Below are 19,936 nucleotides of genomic sequence, written 5' to 3' on the forward strand. Positions count from 1 at the left end.
TTTAATAAAAAATTAATAAATTTATATACCATTCTTCGCGCAACTTCAGCCACACTAATACTTCCTGCTGCGTAGTTGCAGCCACCAACTTCAGATGCTCTATTTTTCTTTGCCTGCTCCGATATTTCCTTAAACTTATCAGAATTCCAATGATCAATAAGCTTTGGGAATATATCTTCTCCTATCCAACGTGGACGTGTCCCTTTTGCTTCCCATTTCAGTCTAACATTCCTCATAGTATCAGAAAATCGAGCAGCACATTTTGAGTGAAAGTTTTCTTTAATCGCGGCCTCATCTCTAACATCCCAAATACAATACTCCTACATTGTTGTATGAATTTAAAAATATTAAATAAAGTAGAATCATGAATATCACAAAAATTAAAAAGGAAATGTCAAAATGAATAAGTAAATTATACCTTAAATGCCTGAAACCATTTTTCCTTATCATCTTCATGTACAGCTCCATAAGACGGCCAAAATTGTGTGTACTTCTCTTTAATAATATTTGTTATGATCGATACTGCCTGATGTGAGGGAACAATTCTAAACAACAAAAATCTTGAGTTAGTATTGATTAAATAAAACTCATATTTAAAATATAATATAAAAACACAAAGACTTACGATCCTGCATCGGGATAAATGACTAGTCTGCCCTCATGATACTTAATTTTTTGAGTCGTATTTTTTTTTCAAAATACGCTTCCTCTTCGTTTGCTCCTCAGCACTAGTATCTCCATGAGCGCTGGTATCTCCAGGAGCACTGGTATCTCCAGGAGCACTGGTATCATCCTCTGAAGGGATGGGTAATGGCATGCTAGATCCACCTGTCTCCATATGCATGGGTAATGGCAAGCTACCAGATCCACCTGTCCCCATATGCATGGGTAATGGCATGCTAGATCCACCTGTCTCCGTAGGAAAATATGTGGGGTAAGAGTATCCAGGAGGACAAAAAAACCTGATCCAGGGGGCATGGATAGTAATCCAGTGAAAGATCCAGACATGGGCGGTGTAGGATGCATAGGCGGTGTAGGATGCATAGACGGTGTAGGATGCATAGAAGGTGTAGGATGCATAGGCGGTGTAGGATGCATAGGCGGTGTAGTATAGCGTGGAGTAGAGCGTGGCATAGGAACAAACATATCTGAGTTAGGAACCTCCTCTACAATGAATCTAGTGCGACGAGGCTTTTGTTGACCCTTACCTTTATCATCTTTTTTGGGTGGCATTTTTTCCTGTTACACAAGATAATATTTGAAAGATAATTGGACAAGATAATATTATCAATTAGTTAATATTACATAAGATGATATTTGAAAGTTAATATTACACAAGATAATATTTGAAATTTAATATTACTCAAGATAATATTTAAAATTTAATATTACACAAGATAATATTTGAAATTTAATATTACACAAGATAATATTTAAAAGTTAATATTACACAAGATACTATTACACAAGATAATATGTGAAATACTCAAGATAATATTACATATTCAATTTATTCATCATCATAATCTTCGTTGTCTTCATCGCATCTGATATTATTGTCTTCAGACTCTCCTAGCTCTTCATGCTCTTCTTCCATAGGATTTGTTGACAACAAGATACTTGCGTCAACTTGTTGACCATCAACTGCAGTATCACACAAACTTACAATCTCCTCGGTTTCAATTACCTCATTAACAGGTGAAATCTCATCATGTTGGTATGCAACATCTTCCATTAACTCATCAGTCTCAATGTGACCCATTGGGTTGGATTTGATTACAACACACCATTCTCGTTTCCGTGGGGTAATTGAAGGATAAAGTACATAATAAACTTGCCTAACATTATGTGCCATAATGAAAGGGTCATACTCTTTGTACTTTCTATCTCTTTGAATCTCAACAATGTTATACTTTTTATCAATTTTTGTTCCTCTAGAAGATGGATCATACCAATCACAATAAAATAAGACAACTTTATTTTCCGAGTCCATATAATTATAAACCAACTCGTAAATATGTGTGATAACCCCATAGAAGTCGTCCTCACCACCCTCTGTAACACCTTTTACGACTACACCACTGTTTACGGTTTTCTTCCCTACACTTCATTCCTCAGTGTGAAATTTGTAACCGTTTACAAAATATGTGTGCCATTCATTTACACGTTGACTAGGGCCTTCAGACAAATTTCGCAAATGTATTAAGTCAGGACTTAGTGTAACAATACATGATAATTGTTGCTTAAACCATGTTGGAAAATAGGCATGTGTGTAACCAGTCGATGGTTGTTCGCCTGTGCTTTGATAATAGTAGGTACCAAATGCCCTATTTCGAAAAGAAAAAAAGGTTAGAGAAGGTAAATCTTAACCAATTAAACATATACACTTAATTTAAAATATACTTACTCAAGATATGGTTTAACTTCAACGCAGTTAATCAGCACATGAACATGAGCAGATTGCATTTCTTTTTGTGAAAGCCAATGCTCACTCTTCTTCCCTGCGGGACGGCCTGGACGACCGAAAACTGATAAGGTAAATTGACTTCTTTCACTGAAGTGAACTTCGTTCCTTATGATTCTTGGATACAACATCATGTGATTGAAATAATGAGAGCAAAAATGTGATGTTTCGCGATGTATATAATGTGCACAAATTGATCCCTCAACTCGTGCCTTATTTTTAACTGATCGCTTTGAATCACCCATGAATCGTTCAAATGGATACATCCATCTATATTGAACAGGTCCACCTAGAAAAGCTTCATAAGCAAGATGCACAGGGAGATGCTCCATAGAATCAAAGAAACCTGGCGGGAATATTTGCTCCAACTTGCAAAGAATGACAGGAATATTTCGGTCCAATTTAATGATGTCGTCTACTCTTAAAGTTGAAGCACAAATGTCTTTAAAAAATTGACTGATCTCAGTAAGTGGATTAAGCACATTCTTGGGCAGTGAACTGAATGCAATTGGAAGTAATCGTTCCATGAAAATATGACAATCGTGACTTTTCATTCCATGCAATTTACCAGTGTTGGCGTCAGCACATCTTGCCAGGTTAGAAGAATAACCGTCAGGCATCCTCAATTCATTTAACCACCGACATACAGCTTTTGCTTCTTGGGGAGTAAGAGTGTAACAAGCCTTGGGTTTTAATAATTTTCCGTTTGGTCGAGGTTTCAACTCCAATTCTTTTCGATTACAATAAAGTTCCATGTCTTTCCTAGCCTTCTCATTGTCTTTTGTCTTCTCATTATCCATCACCGTGTTAAGCACATTATCAAAAAAGTTCTTCTCAATATGCATAACATCAAGATTATGACGCAACAAATTATCCTTCCAATATGGGAGGTCCCAAAAGATACTTCTTTTTGTCCAATTATGGTCAACCCCATATCCTTTAATTCTACGTGTTTCACCATAGTCTGTGAATTTTGGTAGGTCACAAACATTATTCCATACTTGAGTCGATGACAATCGAGGGGGAGGTAGATCTTTTACTTTTATTCCTTTTCTAAAAGCATCTTTATTCCTTCTAAATTCATGGTTGGTAGGTAAGAACCTACGATGACAGTCAAACCACGAACTTTTCCCACCAAAGTCCAAAGTAAACGCTTTTGTGTGATTCATGCAATGCGGACATCCCATTTTACCATGTGTACCCCATCCAAACAACATGCCATATGTAGGAAAGTCATTAATTGTCCACATCAAAGCCGCTCGCATATTAAAATTTTGTTTACGAGACACATCATAAGTCCACGCTCCCACCCACAGCCTCTTGAGATCATCAATTAAAGGTTGCAAATAAACATCGATTCCTGCCTTTGGACTCGACGGTCCCGGAATGATGCATGTCAAAAACATGTAAGGTTTCGTCATGCACATCTCAGGAGGGAGATTGTACGGGGTAACAATAACTGGCCAACAAGAATATGCATTTCCTGAAAAATTATAAGGAGTGAAACCATCTGAGCATAATCCAAGTCGGACATTCCTAGGTTCAAGTACAAATTCAGGATGAACTCTATCAAAGTGTTTCCATGCCTCGCCATCAGATGGATGTCGCATCATGCCTGAACTAATTCTGTTTGTATGGTGCCATGCCATTTGGCTTGCACTGTGCATTGATGCAAACATTCTTTGCAACCTAGGTATTATTGGTAGATAGAACATAGATTTCACTGCAATGCGATTTTGTCTTTGGTCAACTCCTTTACTGCTAACTAAATACCTCGGACTCTCGCAAAACTTACATTCCTCCAATTCCCCATCATTTGTACCAAATTCGTTGTCATAAAACAACATGCAACCTCTAATGCAACAATCAATCTTTTTTACTTCTAATCCCAACTTCGACACCACCCTCTTTGCATCATAATAACTTATAGGCATGTTTTCTTTCATAGGAGTCGCGTTCAACATCATTTTCGCAAAGAATTCTAAACACTGATCAGGAACATTCCAATTTGACTTCGCAGCCAAAAGTCTCACACACATTGATAGCTTAGAGTCAGAAGACCCCTCAAACAATGGTATATTTATTTCTTTCAACAACTGATAAAACCTTTGAGCTTTCTCATTCGGGAGCTCTTCTCCATCTATGTCTTGTGGTTCATCATACGCCACATTCACCCCTAATGCGTCAGTGAACATCTCCTCGACAAAATTAAATTGCTCCTGGCATTGCATTTGTGATGAACTACTCCCTGGATCAGCTCTATTTATATCTGGTTCTATATGTGTTTGACTACTAGAAGCCTCTCTATTCATCTCCTGCATTGTTTCCCCATTAGATGTCCAAACCCAGTAATTTGGCCTAAAACCCACTCTCTCCAAGTGACGTTTCACTTCACTAGGGTCACTAATAATATTTCTGCAACCACACTTTAAACACGGACACCTTACCCCTCCTTCCCTGCGACAACATTCTTGAGCAAACGCAAACGAGAGAAACGCGACAACTCCTTCCATAAAAAGTGGTTTAAGCCCACGTCGTCCAGGAAACATTCTACCGTACATCCAACTACGATAAAATTGGTAATGTTCCATACTGCACATGTGAATCATGTTTAATTATATTAAATATTTGTCTTTTTCTAAACATATATAAACTATATATATACTTCTTTTTAATCCTAAACATACATACTTGCTTTTAAAATATTTATATACCGTTTTAATAAATATATTGTTTTTATATACTACTTTTTATTACATACAATAAACTATCAAATATATATATATATATATATATATATATATATATATATATATATATATATATATATATATATATATATATATATAATATAAACTATCAAATATAATTTTAATTTTAAAAGTATAAAATTGATTTTTTTAACTATCAAATATAATATATTATTTTTATATACTATTTTTTATTACATACAATTTTTATATACTACTTTTTATAAACTACCAAATATAATTTTAATTTTAATTTTAATTTTTTAAATACATACTATTTTTAAAACTATTATATGAATATATATTTGCAATGCTTTTTAAAAAAACTTATACAAAAAATCACATAAACTTTGAGGAGTTGTAATATACTATTTTTTTTATATACTGTTTTTTTAAACATATTGTTTTTGTGGAGTACTTTTTTATATTATATACAAAATATACTTTTTAAAACATATATATTATTTTTTATATTTTGCAAAATGTTATACTACTTTTTTATACATTGTTTTTTTAAAAATTTTATTTTTGTATAATGTTTAATATATATATATATATATATATATATATATATATATATATATATATATATATATATATATATATATATATATATATATATATATATATGCACATATTATAAACTATACAAAATAAATATTCTATTTTAATTTTTAAAAACACATAGTTTGTTTTTATACACTGTTTTTTATATATTATTTTAAACTATTTAAAATATAAAAGATATTTTTATATACTCTTTTTTAAAACAGATTATTTTTATACACTGTTCTTATTTATTTTAAGCATTAAATAAACTGTTTTATATAAACTATAAATTATATACTGTTTTTTGTTTTGATTTAACTAATATAAAAAAATTGTTTTATATAAATAAATATTTTGACAGTATATAAAAAAACAGTTTTTTTTCTAAAATAAAAAAAAAATTATTTTTGTATAATGTTTAATATATATACATATTATAAACTATACAAAATAAATATTCTATTTTAATTTTTAAAAACACATAGTTTGTTTTTATACAATGTTTTTTATATATTATTTTAAACTATTTAAAATATAAAAGATATTTTTATATACTCTTTTTTAAAACAGATTATTTTTATACACTGTTCTTATTTATTTTAAGCATTAAATAAACTGTTTTATATAAACTATAAATTATATACTGTTTTTTGTTTTGATTTAACTAATATAAAAAAATTGTTTTATATAAATAAATATTTTGACAGTATATAAAAATACAGTTTTTTTTCTAAAATAAAAAAAATATCATTTTTTGAAATTAATAAATATACAATCTTTATATTTACTTAAAAAACGAAAATACACATAAATACACATAAATATACACTCTTTAAAATTAACACAATAAATTTCTAACATAACACAATAAATTTATATACTATTTTTTTAATTTAACAGTTTATATAATATATACACCAAATATTTTTATACAGTTAATAATATATAAATATCTAATAAATAATAATAATTTCAAAATTAACTTTTTTAAAAAATAATAGTTTATATTATTATTATACAAATAAAAAAACACACAAAATCAAATATATAAACACCAAATATATCTACTGCACCTTTTAAATACATACAAAATATATAAAAAGTTTAGTAATGTGTACCTGGAATTGATGAACAAATGGTTGTGTTTCTTGATGCTTTGAGTTCCAAAATTCTGCTCCCTTTAAGCAAATCATCTGATACATGAAAAACAAGAAATAATATTAAAATTTCGATTACAAATTAACTATAAAAATAAAATTATAACATAACAGAATAATTATGTTTACTCACCAAGAAGAACAATATTTGCAGAAGAGAAGATGAAGGGAAGAAGAAGAAGAATATTTGCAGAAGAAAAAAATTTGGGGAACTAATTATAAGTGAATGAGGAAGGGAAGGAAGAAGAGATAAAGAAAACTCTGGAACGGTAACAAAAGCGGTGGTTGCGTGAATTAATTATGATGTTATTATTTCCGAGGGGCACCCCCTCGCTAATCAAACGATACAATTTTCCGTGGGGTAGCCCCTCGCTAAAAAGAAACGTTGGAAACATGAACTGCACGCGCAGTCTGTAACAGCAGAACGGTACAGTTTTGCGTGGGGCACCCCCTCGCTAATGTAATAGTGGTTTATTGGGAGGGGTGTCCCCTCGCTAAAATCTGCCAAAATGCTATGCCTGATTTGACTTTTTAGCGCCATTCCCATTTGCCAGGGGTTGCCCCTCGGAAAATGGTTTTTTCAAAATTTAAATTTCCCTCTTTCTCTTTTGCGAGGGATTTCCCTAAGCTATAATTAATTTTTTTCTGTTAACCTGAATTTAGCTTTGCGAGGGGCTTCACCCCAAGCAACATTGGTTTTTTGTGAGGTGTTTTACCCCTGGCAAATATCCCTGGCAAATTCAACTTTTTCTTGTAGTGATTAGCTCGCATGTTTCCTTTAGAAATAGATGTTGATTTTAAGAAAATGAAGAACTTGATTAGTGTAAACGTGTGACAAATTTAGGATTTAACTATTAAGAAATCGGTTAATATAAGAGTATATATGATGTAAACAATGAGAAAGTCATGTATTGATATTTTATGCACTACTATTTTATTCATTGTGATGTATTATGCAATGTAATTGTTATTATTTTTTGTCTTGTGAAAATTCTTAATTTGATTCTTTTAGTAATTAGTTTTTAAATAGGATTAGGATGATATGTATTGTTTATTTATTTTGATACTTTTTTTTATTGTGTTTGAGTTTATTTCATTTTTTTGTTGTAATTGATCTTTAAGACATGTTGAAGTTCTATTGTACATTGTTAAAAAAAATATTTTATCGACCTCTTTGGTAATAATTAAAACATTTGTAAATTATGTAGCAAATCAAATTGTAAAATCAAAATCAAAAAAATTAACGGGCCGGCCCGCCAACCCGCCAACTCCTAAATAAACGGGATGAGCTTGGCTTTTGAGCTCAGACACCTAAGTTGGTCTGCTCCGCCCCGCTTTTGGATAGGCTTAAACGGGACGGGCCGCCCGCTTTGCCACCCCCTATATATATATATATATATATATATATATATATATATATATATATATATATATATATATATATATATATATATATATATCCTATTTACGTTGATAACATATATTTGTGAAATGATATCAATAACTTATGATTTTTCTAATATTTAATTGTGTAAATATTATTTTAATTTTATAAACTTCATTAATGACATATATTAATATAATAATATTTTGTATTTTATTCAATAACACACATTTTCAAGTATATTTTTAAATTCATTTTAATTGAAATAATTTTTTTAAACTAAAATTATTATTATTTTCTTAAATAATATTGTATCTTAAAATAAAAATCATTTCAAATTATATTTCTTTGTTATTAATATTCATTTACAAAAGTTAATTTTTAAAAATTAAATACTATTTTAAATTTAAATTAACACTAATTTAAAATGATCATAATAATCTTTTTATTATATATATATATATATATATATATATATATATATATATATATATATATATATATATATATATATATATATATATATATTAAGCATAATTTGTTTTAATATTGAATTAGTTATAATTTGTTTTCATACTAAATTAGTTATATAGATGTATTGTTATTTGCATATATTTTCAACAAAAAAAATTATTTTAATTGTTATTGTTGAATTAGTATTCTGTGTTTTTATTTTCTACTTTTATATAAAAAAAAGAGAAATAAAAAAAAGAGAGGGAAAGAAGGATTTGAATTCAAAATAGTGAAAAGTATGTTATAAAAAAAACAAAAAACAAAAAAATTTTGCCCCCAAATTATTAATTTAGTTTAAGCTAATAAAAGGTATTTTTGTGATTTTCAGAACAACAACTTTTCTTATATTATAGATTATATAAAAGCTTATAATAATCTTAGAAATTTTTATGTTTAGGATATTGATATCATGATTTTCACGGTGTTCTAATTTTTATAATAAACTGTAAAAATATACCCGAATTCATATTGGTGATTCTTGTTTCTCAATTCTTGATTTCAATTGTTCTTTCTTCTCTTCCTTCTTCCGTATGTGTATTTTTAATGATGAAGATAATTTTGTATATTTGTGAGAAATGAGAAGAAATGAGAAAAGTTGGCGTTGCTTGCCTAAAGGTGTCCTCTTATAGGAATTTTATTCCAACAGTCACAATTCATTCTCAAGAGTCATGTCCAATTATAGTCACGAAGAGAGAGAAGAGAGATTTAATTTGTATTTTGAAATATTCAAAATCCCATTGACTTAATTATTCATCAACTTAAATAATCATCACATTAAGGTGTCTTTTATTTAAAGTCAAACTTTTAATTATATGAGTCATATTCAATAGATTAATAAAATAATCCAACAGTCTTCCACTTGACTCATGTGGCAACTTGATGTTTCAATCTTATATCATAATTGTGCACCATTCATTGAAATCACCAAGTCATTATCTTTAATGAACTAAAATGATCAGATCATGACGGTCACAAGTTACTCATCAACTTGATTCGTTTCATATATCACGAATCAGTCCAATTAAAATAACTTTAAGGGATATTGTTCATGTCCTTTTAATAAAATACATTTGCCATCACATATTAACAATAATGTATACAATATAATATAGATAACAAAATTAAGCAGAAACATATAGACTTAAATGCATTTTAGGTCCCTATATTTCAATGATTTTTAACTCTTAGTCCCTCTGTTTTAAAATCCACCTTTTTGGTTCTCAACTTTACTTCACTTAGGATTTAGTTGGTCCCTCTTCAATTCACTTGGGATTTAGTTGGTCCCTCTTCAATTTTAGAGACGTGACAGTGATGATTAGGAAAAAAAATTATATTTAATTAAGTTCTTTTAAAAAATTTACTTGAAAATTAATTAGTTCAAATTTTTAAATAGATCTTGTTTGGCTTTGGCACATATATTTGCAACATTCCAACAACACACAAGTTAACATAAGTATTTGGTAGTGTCTGTTTTATAAACACTTAAACTATAAGTAAATAGGGATGACAAGCAGACCCAAATCCGCGGGGCCCACCCGCACCCGAATCCGAGTCAACGGGTGAAAACCTGAGTTGACTGGGTTTGGGTTTGGGTTTGGGTTCGGGTGCCACCCGATATTTTGGGTTCGGGTTTGGGTAGTGTGAAACCCGCACCTGACACCCGAAATCACACCCGCTTATATATATATATATATATATATATATATATATATATATATATATATATATATATATATATATATATATATATATATATATATATATATAGGGGACGACTCAAGTGAGAACACTTGGTTATTATGAGAAATGAGAACAATGAATCACGACCATTAAATCTTGATTTTGTTGATTTTAATGGACTGGATTGGTTTCTCTTTCTATGTTGATTTAAAATAAATACTAAGGATCATAGAAAGAGAAACCAATCCAGTCCATTAAAATCAACAAAATCAAGATCTAATGGTCGTGATTCATTGTTCTCATTTCTCATAATAACCAAGTGTTCTCACTTGAGTCGTCCCATATATATATATATATATATATATATATATATATATATATATATATATATATATATATATATATATAATATTGTGGAAAGTGGTAGGAAAATTGTAGGAAAAATGTATTTTGTGTATTTTGTTACGGTTCAGGTTTTGGTGAAAAAACCTGAAACCCAACGGGTGTGGGCGTGAGTGTTGTTTTGCCACCCGAACAGTATTTGAGTTTGAGTTCGGGTTCAGGTGCCAATTTCGGGTGCGAGTTTGGATAGTGTAAAACCCGCACCCGACCCGTTACCATCACTACAAGTAAACGATGTGGAACTATTGAAAAACAAACCAACAAAATGCTGCATTACATTCTAGAGGGAGACATTGAAGAAATCATTTTAAACCAACCCATATCATTTCGTTTACTTTCAGTTTAAGTGTTTATAAAGCTCACACTACCAAACACTTGTGTTAACTTGTGTGTTGTTGGAATGTTGCAAATATATGGGCATAAGCCCAAAAAATCTATTTTAAAATTTGAACTAGTTAATTTTCAAATAAATTTCTAACACATCTTAATTAATATAGTATTAATAAATTAATTATCTTAGTCAATATTGCCGATTCATTAAAAATAAGTTTTCTGTCCTAATCATTACTACCACATTTGTAAAATTGGAGGAGGATAAAAAAGGTGGATTTTAAAATAGAGGAATTAAAAGTTAAAAATCGTCGAAATTGGAGGACAAAAAATTTATTTAAGCCGAAAACTATAATTTTAAAATATAAGCATAATATATAAATTAAAACTTTTTAATAAAATTTAAAACTTCAGTATATAAATTAAAACTTTTTAATGAGATTTAAAACTTCAAATTTTATCAAAGAAATATATGGGATTGATATAAAATTTATGAGGTTGTCAGGGCCGGCTAAAAGCACTTGCAACAAGTGTTGTTGCACAAGGCCTCTTAATATTAAAGGGCCTCAATTTTTCCAACCTTATATAATTTAGATAATTTCTTTGTAGACCCTCTTAGGAGGAAAACCCTGCTAAAACTTTCAAAATGCTCCTGCATCTCCGAAAACATTAATTTAGGGGTGTTTTCGGAGATGCATCTCCAAAAACACCATCTTCACATTTTTGGGTGTTTTCGGAGATGCATCTCCGAAATATGAAGAAAGTTATTTTTTTTGTTTTCTAAACAATGGTTAGTCTCGTATTTTAAATTAAACGACAATGCTTACAGTAAACAGTGCTTGATATAAACTAAATATAACACGCAAATTGGAATAAAATACTAATATTATATATACAACTAATAGTGTACGTAAATGTCAAAAAATACAACCTGAATACAAAAATGTCAACAATGAAAAATAAATAGGCAACAACTACTGAGTATGCCCAACCCTAACTCCCTGGGACCTCCTTTGCCTCGTATATGCCGCCGCACCGGACGCATCACCGACCATCCTCTCCACGATGGGAACTGCCTCAGGACCGCCGTGCTCGATGATACCTCGGTCCAATGCGTCCTGCCCAAGCATCTATATCCGCTGGCATATCGGCAGGAGATCATGGCATGGTCATCCTCGGCCTGGTGGTTCTCCAAGATCTCCTCGTGTGCTGGCCTAGGTGGATCTCCGGGAGCGTCGGGTGTCATTAGAGGATGTGACACCCGATAGAACCATGGCACGTACCCTTCTACACAATGCCACTCTTGGGTGGCCTGCATACGCCGATACTCCTCCGGGACCAAATGATGCGCCCAGTCTTCAAATATAGCAGTGAGCTCCACACGGGTAACTGTGTCGGGAGCAGCCTCAAACGGTGACCTCGGTATCATCTGCACACGTCCAAACTGTCTCATGCACCGGTCCGACAGATACCTCACGATGGTGTTGGCCCCGCATGTCAACCATCCAGAGTATAACGCGATGCGGTCGAATGGGACAACAGCACGGTAGTCGGTGAACGGCGTCCAACGGATGTCATCGTGAGCTGTGCGGTCGAGGTACACGCGATATGGTGGCACTGTGTTGTTCCCCCTTTCGAGAACGTATCTGGAGGCCCTTGGCATGGCGTCAGTGTACGTAGGATCAATGGAGAAGCCGTGGATGCGAGGGAAGTAGGAGATGATCCAGCCCTGAAACACAAATACGATAATATGTTAAAAATAAATATGAACCATAAATAAATGTGAAATAATTAAAAAGAAACATACTGTCAGGAGTGTGGAAGATCCAGTCAACTGCCTGGTCCTCCAGTTGGAGGCTTCATTTAGCTTCTGGTATAGGTATACCATGATAGCTGACCCCCAGTTCTACTAGTTAATGGTACCCAGGTTGATAAAGAAGCGGAGATATGTCATGTCAACGTAGGTTGCACTCTTGTCCAGAAAGAGTGCAGTGCCTACCAAGAACATGAACCAACACCTCAGAGCGCAGGCACGGTGATACTCTATAAAAAGCCCGTCATCCTCTTGCTCGGATTCTACTACCGCCACCAAGTGGTTCTCATACAGCTCTCTCAAGTTGGAGAACCGGATATGGGCCCCATTCATCGCCCGATACTCATAATCAGCCATGTTTGGGTTCATACCCAGATAGTCGACCATCCACTCAATCGCCTCGACCTTCAGTATCCGGGAATGGTGCAGCAGCCTCCCTCTGATCAACAGGTGGAGCAGACACTGAACATCGTGCAAGGTGATTGTCAACTCCCCAACAGAAAAGTGGAAAGAAGACGTCTCCTTCTGCCACCGCTCCACGAAATCCTCTGCATGTCGTGGCTGATAATGATATACCCGGTCATGCACAACCCGCCGAACCCGGAACCAGCTACCACATCATTAAACCACTGGGCCTGTGGTTTAAATAGATCAAAAATATTCCGCGTGTGGTTCACGGATTTTATCGTCGGCCTTTCCTGTTACAGCAAAAACAAAAACAAAAAAGATTGTTAGTTAGACCATTAGGAGAAAGTGGAATAAAAAACTAAATAAAAAACGGTTAAATTATAAAGTGTAATTAAAAAAAATACCTCTCCCTCCCAGACACGTCGAGCGACGTGGTCGTCGTAGTAAATCAGCAAGGAAGTCTCACTAGGCCCTCCAGGGTAGTCGTCCTCCTCCTTCTCCTCCCCGTGAAGAGGGTCAGCATCATGTATCTCCTCCTTCTCCTCATGTCTCACCTCCTCCCCATCCTCACGTACCTCCTCCTGACGGGAAGAAGACACCCGAGCCAACCGACTCCTCGATCCAGATGAGGAACCAGCCTCATCCATCTGAACGGGTACTCGTACTCTACCCCGTCCCTGTGTCGATGCCAACTGTGAGGCTCACTTGCGTCGAGTCGACGCTGTCTGGGTCTCTCTGCCCTGTCTAAGTCGTGCGGGGTTGCTTGTCATTTTCTTGAAAAAATTGAAATCTGTAAGAAGGCGAAAAAATCAAGAAAATAAAAAAAAACAATTATGGGTTTATTTCGGAAGTACATTTCTGAAACTGGTCATGGAGGTGTTTTCGAAAATGCACTTCCGAAACCCCCTACGAACTCCATTTTTGCTGAACCTCCACATCTTGCCCTATATGCTTCAAAATCAAATTTTTCCTATCAAAACATACTCAATGACATATAATAACTTAAACCTACTACATCATACTAATTTCTAACACCCCTAATATCAATTTCAATCCTAGATTTAAAGTTGTGAGAACTTACCGATTTGAAGTGATGTTGATGGTGCTTTAGAAGTAGTCTTTGAAGTTTGGAGAGCAATTTGATGTTGTTTAGAAGTAGCCTTTGGAGTGTGTAGGCGCAAATGTTTGGGGATTTTGAAGTTTTGGTGTTTAGGGTAAACTGAAAATGGGGGGAGGCTGTTTTGTTTAAATAGCAAAACGTCCGTTTTTTCGAAAATGCATCTCTGAAATGTTGTTTTTGGAGATGCATCTCCGAAAATACCTTTTTTTTTATTTAAAAAAATGATTTCGGATATACAACTCCGAAATCACTTTTTTTTTACTTCGGAGATGCACTTTCGAAATATAAGAACGTTTTAGGAGTTTCGCGCGGATTTCTAAGAAGCTTGGGGTTGGATAAAGAAACTTTCTATAATATCTTTTTGTAAGTTGAAAAGAACTTAAAATTATCTTGCTAAGTGTTGCACATCGTTTCACATGGACACAACAAGTCAATCTTTAAATTGCTAAGAGGTTATTTAATTTATAGACTACTCCCCCCTCCGTCTATATATATATATATATATATATATATATATATATATATATATATATATATATATATATATATATATATATATATATATATATATATATATATATATATATATATATATATATCCAAACACTTTCTCCCCTTTCTCTCTTCTTTATTTTCAAAGCAAATGTGTTATCAAACAATTAAATTTCATTTCACTTTTTTAAAAAACTTATGGTCTTTCAAATTAATAATGTATGATAGGCTGTAATATTGTTAGTTTAAAAAGACAAAGTAATTTTATTAAAAATAAAAAGTAACTAAAATTTATTTATTTTAATATTGATTTATTTCATTTATTTTTAACTAAATAATTTTTCAATCAAAATATAATGAATATTATATTTGAATCTCCCTTGAAACTAAATAGTTAATTGACTATATGATTAGATGACATATCTTAATCTTTGATACTTATGTATTGTAAAATAGAATATTTACCACGTATCAAATCGAATTGTGAATATGTTCTATTTTCTTTTAATATTAGATCTCGCTTTATTGTTTGTACCTTTGATTTGAAGGTATAATTCATTACTCGTTCATCATCATCTTTTCATACGTAGAAATAAACAAAAAAAGAAGAATAAAAACAAAAATGAAGATTATTTTTAAATTTATTTTTTTAAAATATAATTTTACAGATTAGAACGGGGCCTCCAAATTATTTGGAACGGCGGTGGAGGTTGCACATGAAAACATTAATATTTAAAAGTAACATTTTATTTAAAAGTAAGATATATCTTCCACATGATATGTACGTTTATGAATAACATTTACTGATGCTTTAATAACATATATAGTAACACATGATATGTACGTTTATGAATAAAAATTAGAAAGAAATACTTCTGCCATTATGTCAAAGACAAGGACAAATTAAATTACCGCATCTATCTATTATATTATATATATTAAATCATACACCTACCTCATTTTTTCCATCAATTAAATTTTGCCATATAAATAAATTTTTGCCATATCAATAATTTGATGCTGTAGTTTCTCTCACCTCCCAATTTTCATCCTTTAAAATTCAATTATTTTGGTTACATATATCTTTCTAATTTATTTGGTCTACAACTATTTATTTTGATATTTTAATGTCCTTTCATTTATCCACTTAAATATTACATAATTGTTACAAATATTTTATTAAATAACTATTTCTTCTGATATTTTAATGTCACTTTCAATTATTCAATTAAATATTACATAATTATTATAAGTATATTATTAAAATAAAATTATAATCAATTAGGCGTTACAAAAAAAAACATAATTCTACAAGTGGAATATTTTATTAAAATTTCTTTAAATTCAGACATAATAAGTTAGAATAATTACTTTGAAAATACTTAAATATTCTTAGGGGTGGCAAAATGGATGGATTGGATTGTTTATGGATGGATTAAAATAATCCATTAATCCATTAACGATCTACTTAAACTTCCTTAAAAATATTCAATCCAATCCATCTATTAAGAATAAAATTCATCCAATCCATCCATTTAGATCATTCTAATGGATGGATATCAATCCATCCAAAAAATTAACTTAAAAATATTTATTTTCTTAATAAATATTTTGTATAGAATATTTGTTTTACGTTTTCAGAAATATAATCACTATTTCGTATTTCTCAAAAAACACTAGATTTTTTTACTATATTTTCGAAAAAAACATGATTTTACTGTATTTTTGAAAAAAAACTTAATTTTTTTTCGTATTTCAAGAAAACTCAATTGTAACATCCCAATTTCTCTAAGTACAATAATGTGTATATTAAGGGTTATCAAGAGAAATAATTGTAATTTGTAAGGATTTAGTTAGAAAGCAACTAAGTGGCAGGTGGGTAAATATTCATTAGTTGGAGGGCAAAATTGACATTTATCCTCAATTGCATGGGCTTAAGACTTGTTTGGTAGAGACATTATGGTTCTAAAATCAGATTTTTAGTGGAAGAGAAAGAAGAGAGAACTTAAGAACAAGGGAGAAGAAGGGAAGCTCATGTTCATCATCTTCAAAACCCATTTTCGCAACTATGGTGCAGCCTCCATTCTACAGCTCATAACTTTTCACTCGTAACTCCGATTGAAGTGATTTTGGACTTTTCGGAAAGCTCACTAATTATCATCAATTTGCATATAAATCTCGTGTAAGGGAGATTTATATTGATGGAGATAAATGCGTTTGAAGTTGAGAATTTGATGCTGAAAGTTGACAAAAAGAGGGATACGGGTTTTATGAGCTTGGAGATGGAACTTTGAGCATGATAGGAGCTCTAATGCAGCATGCACACCATTCTAATCTCCATCTAAACAAGGTGAGTTCCATAGATAGGAACTTGAGTAGGTTTTGAGGAAAATGCATGATTGAGAGTTTAGTTGTGATACAATTTTTGCATGCTTGATTAGTTGGTGATACATGTTTTATGGATGACAATTAATATGGCATGTTGTTGTTCTATGTTCCTTTCTTGTCAAGTATTTCTAATAACTGATGTTATATGAATTGGATGTCATTTGGAACATTGGGATGTTTGGAATTTGTTTAGAATTGGGACTGGTATAAGAAATACAGAAAATTGCTTCTACTGCAGTGTAACCCGTTACCGTAACCGGTTACACTGCTGGTAAAGACATAAAAATGCTTCTGTTACAATGTAACTCATTACGTAACCGGTTACACTGAGTCAGAAATGCAGAAAAATGCTTTTGTTACAGTGGAACCCGTTACGCTAGAGCTGTCAATATGGGCTACCCGGCCCTAAATGGGCCGGCCCTATCAGGCCCTGGGCTTTTCAGGGCTGGGCCAAAAACGCCCTGTATAATATGGGCTCGAGATTTACTACCCGAGCCCGGCCCTAGATGGGCTTCGGGCTACCCGGCCCTAAATGGGCTTTTTTATTTAAAAAAGTTAAAATAAAAACTCCATGATATTTATTATAAATAAAATTAAAAATTATGTTATTTTAAACATAATACATTTTTAAGTACTATATTATCTCTTATAAATACTATAATGTGTTTCTAAATACAATATATGTCTAAATTGTATAAAATAATACTTGAATATTTATTATAAAAGAAAAACTAATATAATACGATGAAAAAATGTTGATTATATTAATGTATAATATTTAAAAGAGAAAGAGTGAATAAAATAGAGATAAAATTTAGTGAAGTAAGAAAAATCAATATGCTATTTTAGAGTAAGATAATATAAATATTAATATATATTTTTAAATTTTATGATTATGCGGGCCTGATGGGCTACCCACGGCCCATATGGGCTAGCCCTAATGGGTAACGGGCTTTTCAAGGCTGGGCTAAAAAGGCCCTGAAAAATATGGGCTCCAATTTTAAGGCCCAAGCCCTATGATTTTTCGGGCCCGGCGGGCCGGCCCATATGAGCTAGCCCATTTTGACAGCTCTACGTTACGCTAAGTCAGAAGGGAGATATTAGAAAATTTCGGAAATTCATAACTTTCGTCTCGGGTATCGGAATGATGGAAAGTTTATGTCGTTGGAAAGCTAGTTAGATGTACTATCTAATAGAATTAGACCCCAAACCAGAATGTTGGATTTAATAATATTGGAACTCTGCTTAGTGAGCCTTGTCAGGTGAAATTTTATGTTAATATTTTCCCTAAGAGCAGTTCTGTTCCGTATAGGGAACCGAATGCCTCCTTAGTCGTGTGAGACTTGTTTAACTGGTATTTAAACATGCTAATGTTGTATATGATCATGGATGTGTTGATTCTCAATATGTGGATTATTAATTGATGCATTATATTGATATGCTATGTTATGATCATATTATGTTTATCCGTCCATTCCGATTGACGTTCGGAGATGGTTGCTTGTTTGTGGCGTGATGCTATGTATGATAATGATCACTTATGTTCCGTTGTTGCGGTTGAACATTCGAAATTTTTTGACGTGTATGGCTCGATGAGAATTGCTAGAGGGTTCGCAGTGAAGACTGTGGATGAGTAGATGGCAGGATGACCTTATTAGACGATGTCTTTCCGTTGTGCAGTGTTATGGACAAGTGTATTGTATACAATTTGCACAGGATTTTATTTGAATACGATTTTATTTTTCTTATTATTTTTCCGCTTATGCATGTTTCTTGTACCATTTTAGCATCGCTATATATTATTCTAGACGTATATGTACGGGGTGTTACATCAATTTTACTGTATTTTTGAAAAAACTCGATTTTACTGTATTTTCGGAGAAAAACTCGATTTTAGTGTATTTACATACAAACTTGAGTTTTTTTAAATTTAAAAAAAAAACTAGATTTTACTGTATTTTCAAAAAACTCGATTTTACTATATTTTCAAAAAACTTGATTTTACTGTAATTTTGGAAAAACTCGGTTTTATTGTATTATTCAGAAAATCAAATTTTACTATATTTTCGAAAAACTCAATCTTATGTATTTTCAAAAAAATAGATTTTACAGTATTTTCAAAAAAACCCGATTTTACTGTTTTTTTGAAAAACCCAATTTTAAATTATTTACGAATCAACACGAGTTTTTTTAAATTTAAGTAAAATCGATTTTTTTTAAAAACACTAAAATGTTTTTTTTTTTTGTAAAATTCAAATTTTTTAAATTCATGTTTTTTGATAATACAGTAAAATCGAGTTTATTTTTAAAAAAAGTAAAATCTATTTTTATAAATATAGTAGAATTGTGTTTTTTAAAATACTGAAAATCGAGTTTTTAAGAAAATATAGTAAAATTGAGTTTCCCAAAAAAAACAATAAAATCAAGTTTTTTTGAAAAATAGTAAAATTAAGTTTTTTGAAAATACACTAAAATCGAGTTTTTAG

The 19,936-nt window shown here is 31.6% G+C and overlaps 2 protein-coding genes across 2 annotated transcripts; both read right to left on the bottom strand.

Annotated features, from left to right (window-relative positions):
* Window positions 1-667: 667 nt before the first annotated feature.
* On the bottom strand, window positions 668-1,233 carry LOC131635831 (uncharacterized). Its single transcript, XM_058906478.1, has 2 exons — window positions 963-1,233; window positions 668-870 (listed from the first exon to the last, which is right to left on the bottom strand). Exons 1-2 carry the CDS (start codon window positions 1,231-1,233, stop codon window positions 668-670), a joined length of 474 nt encoding a protein of 157 aa, XP_058762461.1.
* Window positions 1,234-1,896: 663 nt separating this feature from the next.
* LOC131635832 (uncharacterized) lies at window positions 1,897-5,073 on the bottom strand. Its single transcript, XM_058906479.1, has 4 exons — window positions 4,345-5,073; window positions 2,408-4,254; window positions 2,272-2,327; window positions 1,897-2,056 (listed from the first exon to the last, which is right to left on the bottom strand). The coding sequence occupies exons 1-4, from the start codon at window positions 5,071-5,073 to the stop codon at window positions 2,046-2,048; spliced, it is 2,643 nt and encodes an 880-aa protein (XP_058762462.1). The 3' UTR covers window positions 1,897-2,045.
* Between the last annotated feature and the right edge of the window lie 14,863 nt (window positions 5,074-19,936).

This window comes from Vicia villosa, unplaced genomic scaffold (assembly GCF_029867415.1).
Source record: "Vicia villosa cultivar HV-30 ecotype Madison, WI unplaced genomic scaffold, Vvil1.0 ctg.001555F_1_1, whole genome shotgun sequence".
NCBI classification, from domain to species: domain Eukaryota; kingdom Viridiplantae; phylum Streptophyta; class Magnoliopsida; order Fabales; family Fabaceae; genus Vicia; species Vicia villosa.

What these genes read in the sequence shown, in the direction of transcription:
- LOC131635832 (XM_058906479.1), bottom strand. Translation starts at nt 5,073, where the DNA reads ATGATTCACATGTGCAGTATGGAACATTACCAATTTTATCGTAGTTGG. An exon ending in TGTCGAAGTTGGGATTAGAA is followed by an intron (nt 4,255 to 4,344) that starts GTAAAAAAGATT and finishes GAGGAATGTAAG; the next exon opens with TTTTGCGAGAGTCCGAGGTA. An exon ending in GAAGTTAAACCATATCTTGA is followed by an intron (nt 2,328 to 2,407) that starts GTAAGTATATTT and finishes TTTTCGAAATAG; the next exon opens with GGCATTTGGTACCTACTATT.
- LOC131635831 (XM_058906478.1), bottom strand. Translation starts at nt 1,233, where the DNA reads ATGCCACCCAAAAAAGATGATAAAGGTAAGGGTCAACAAAAGCCTCGT. An exon ending in ATCCATGCCCCCTGGATCAG is followed by an intron (nt 871 to 962) that starts GTTTTTTTGTCC and finishes ATATGGGGACAG; the next exon opens with GTGGATCTGGTAGCTTGCCA.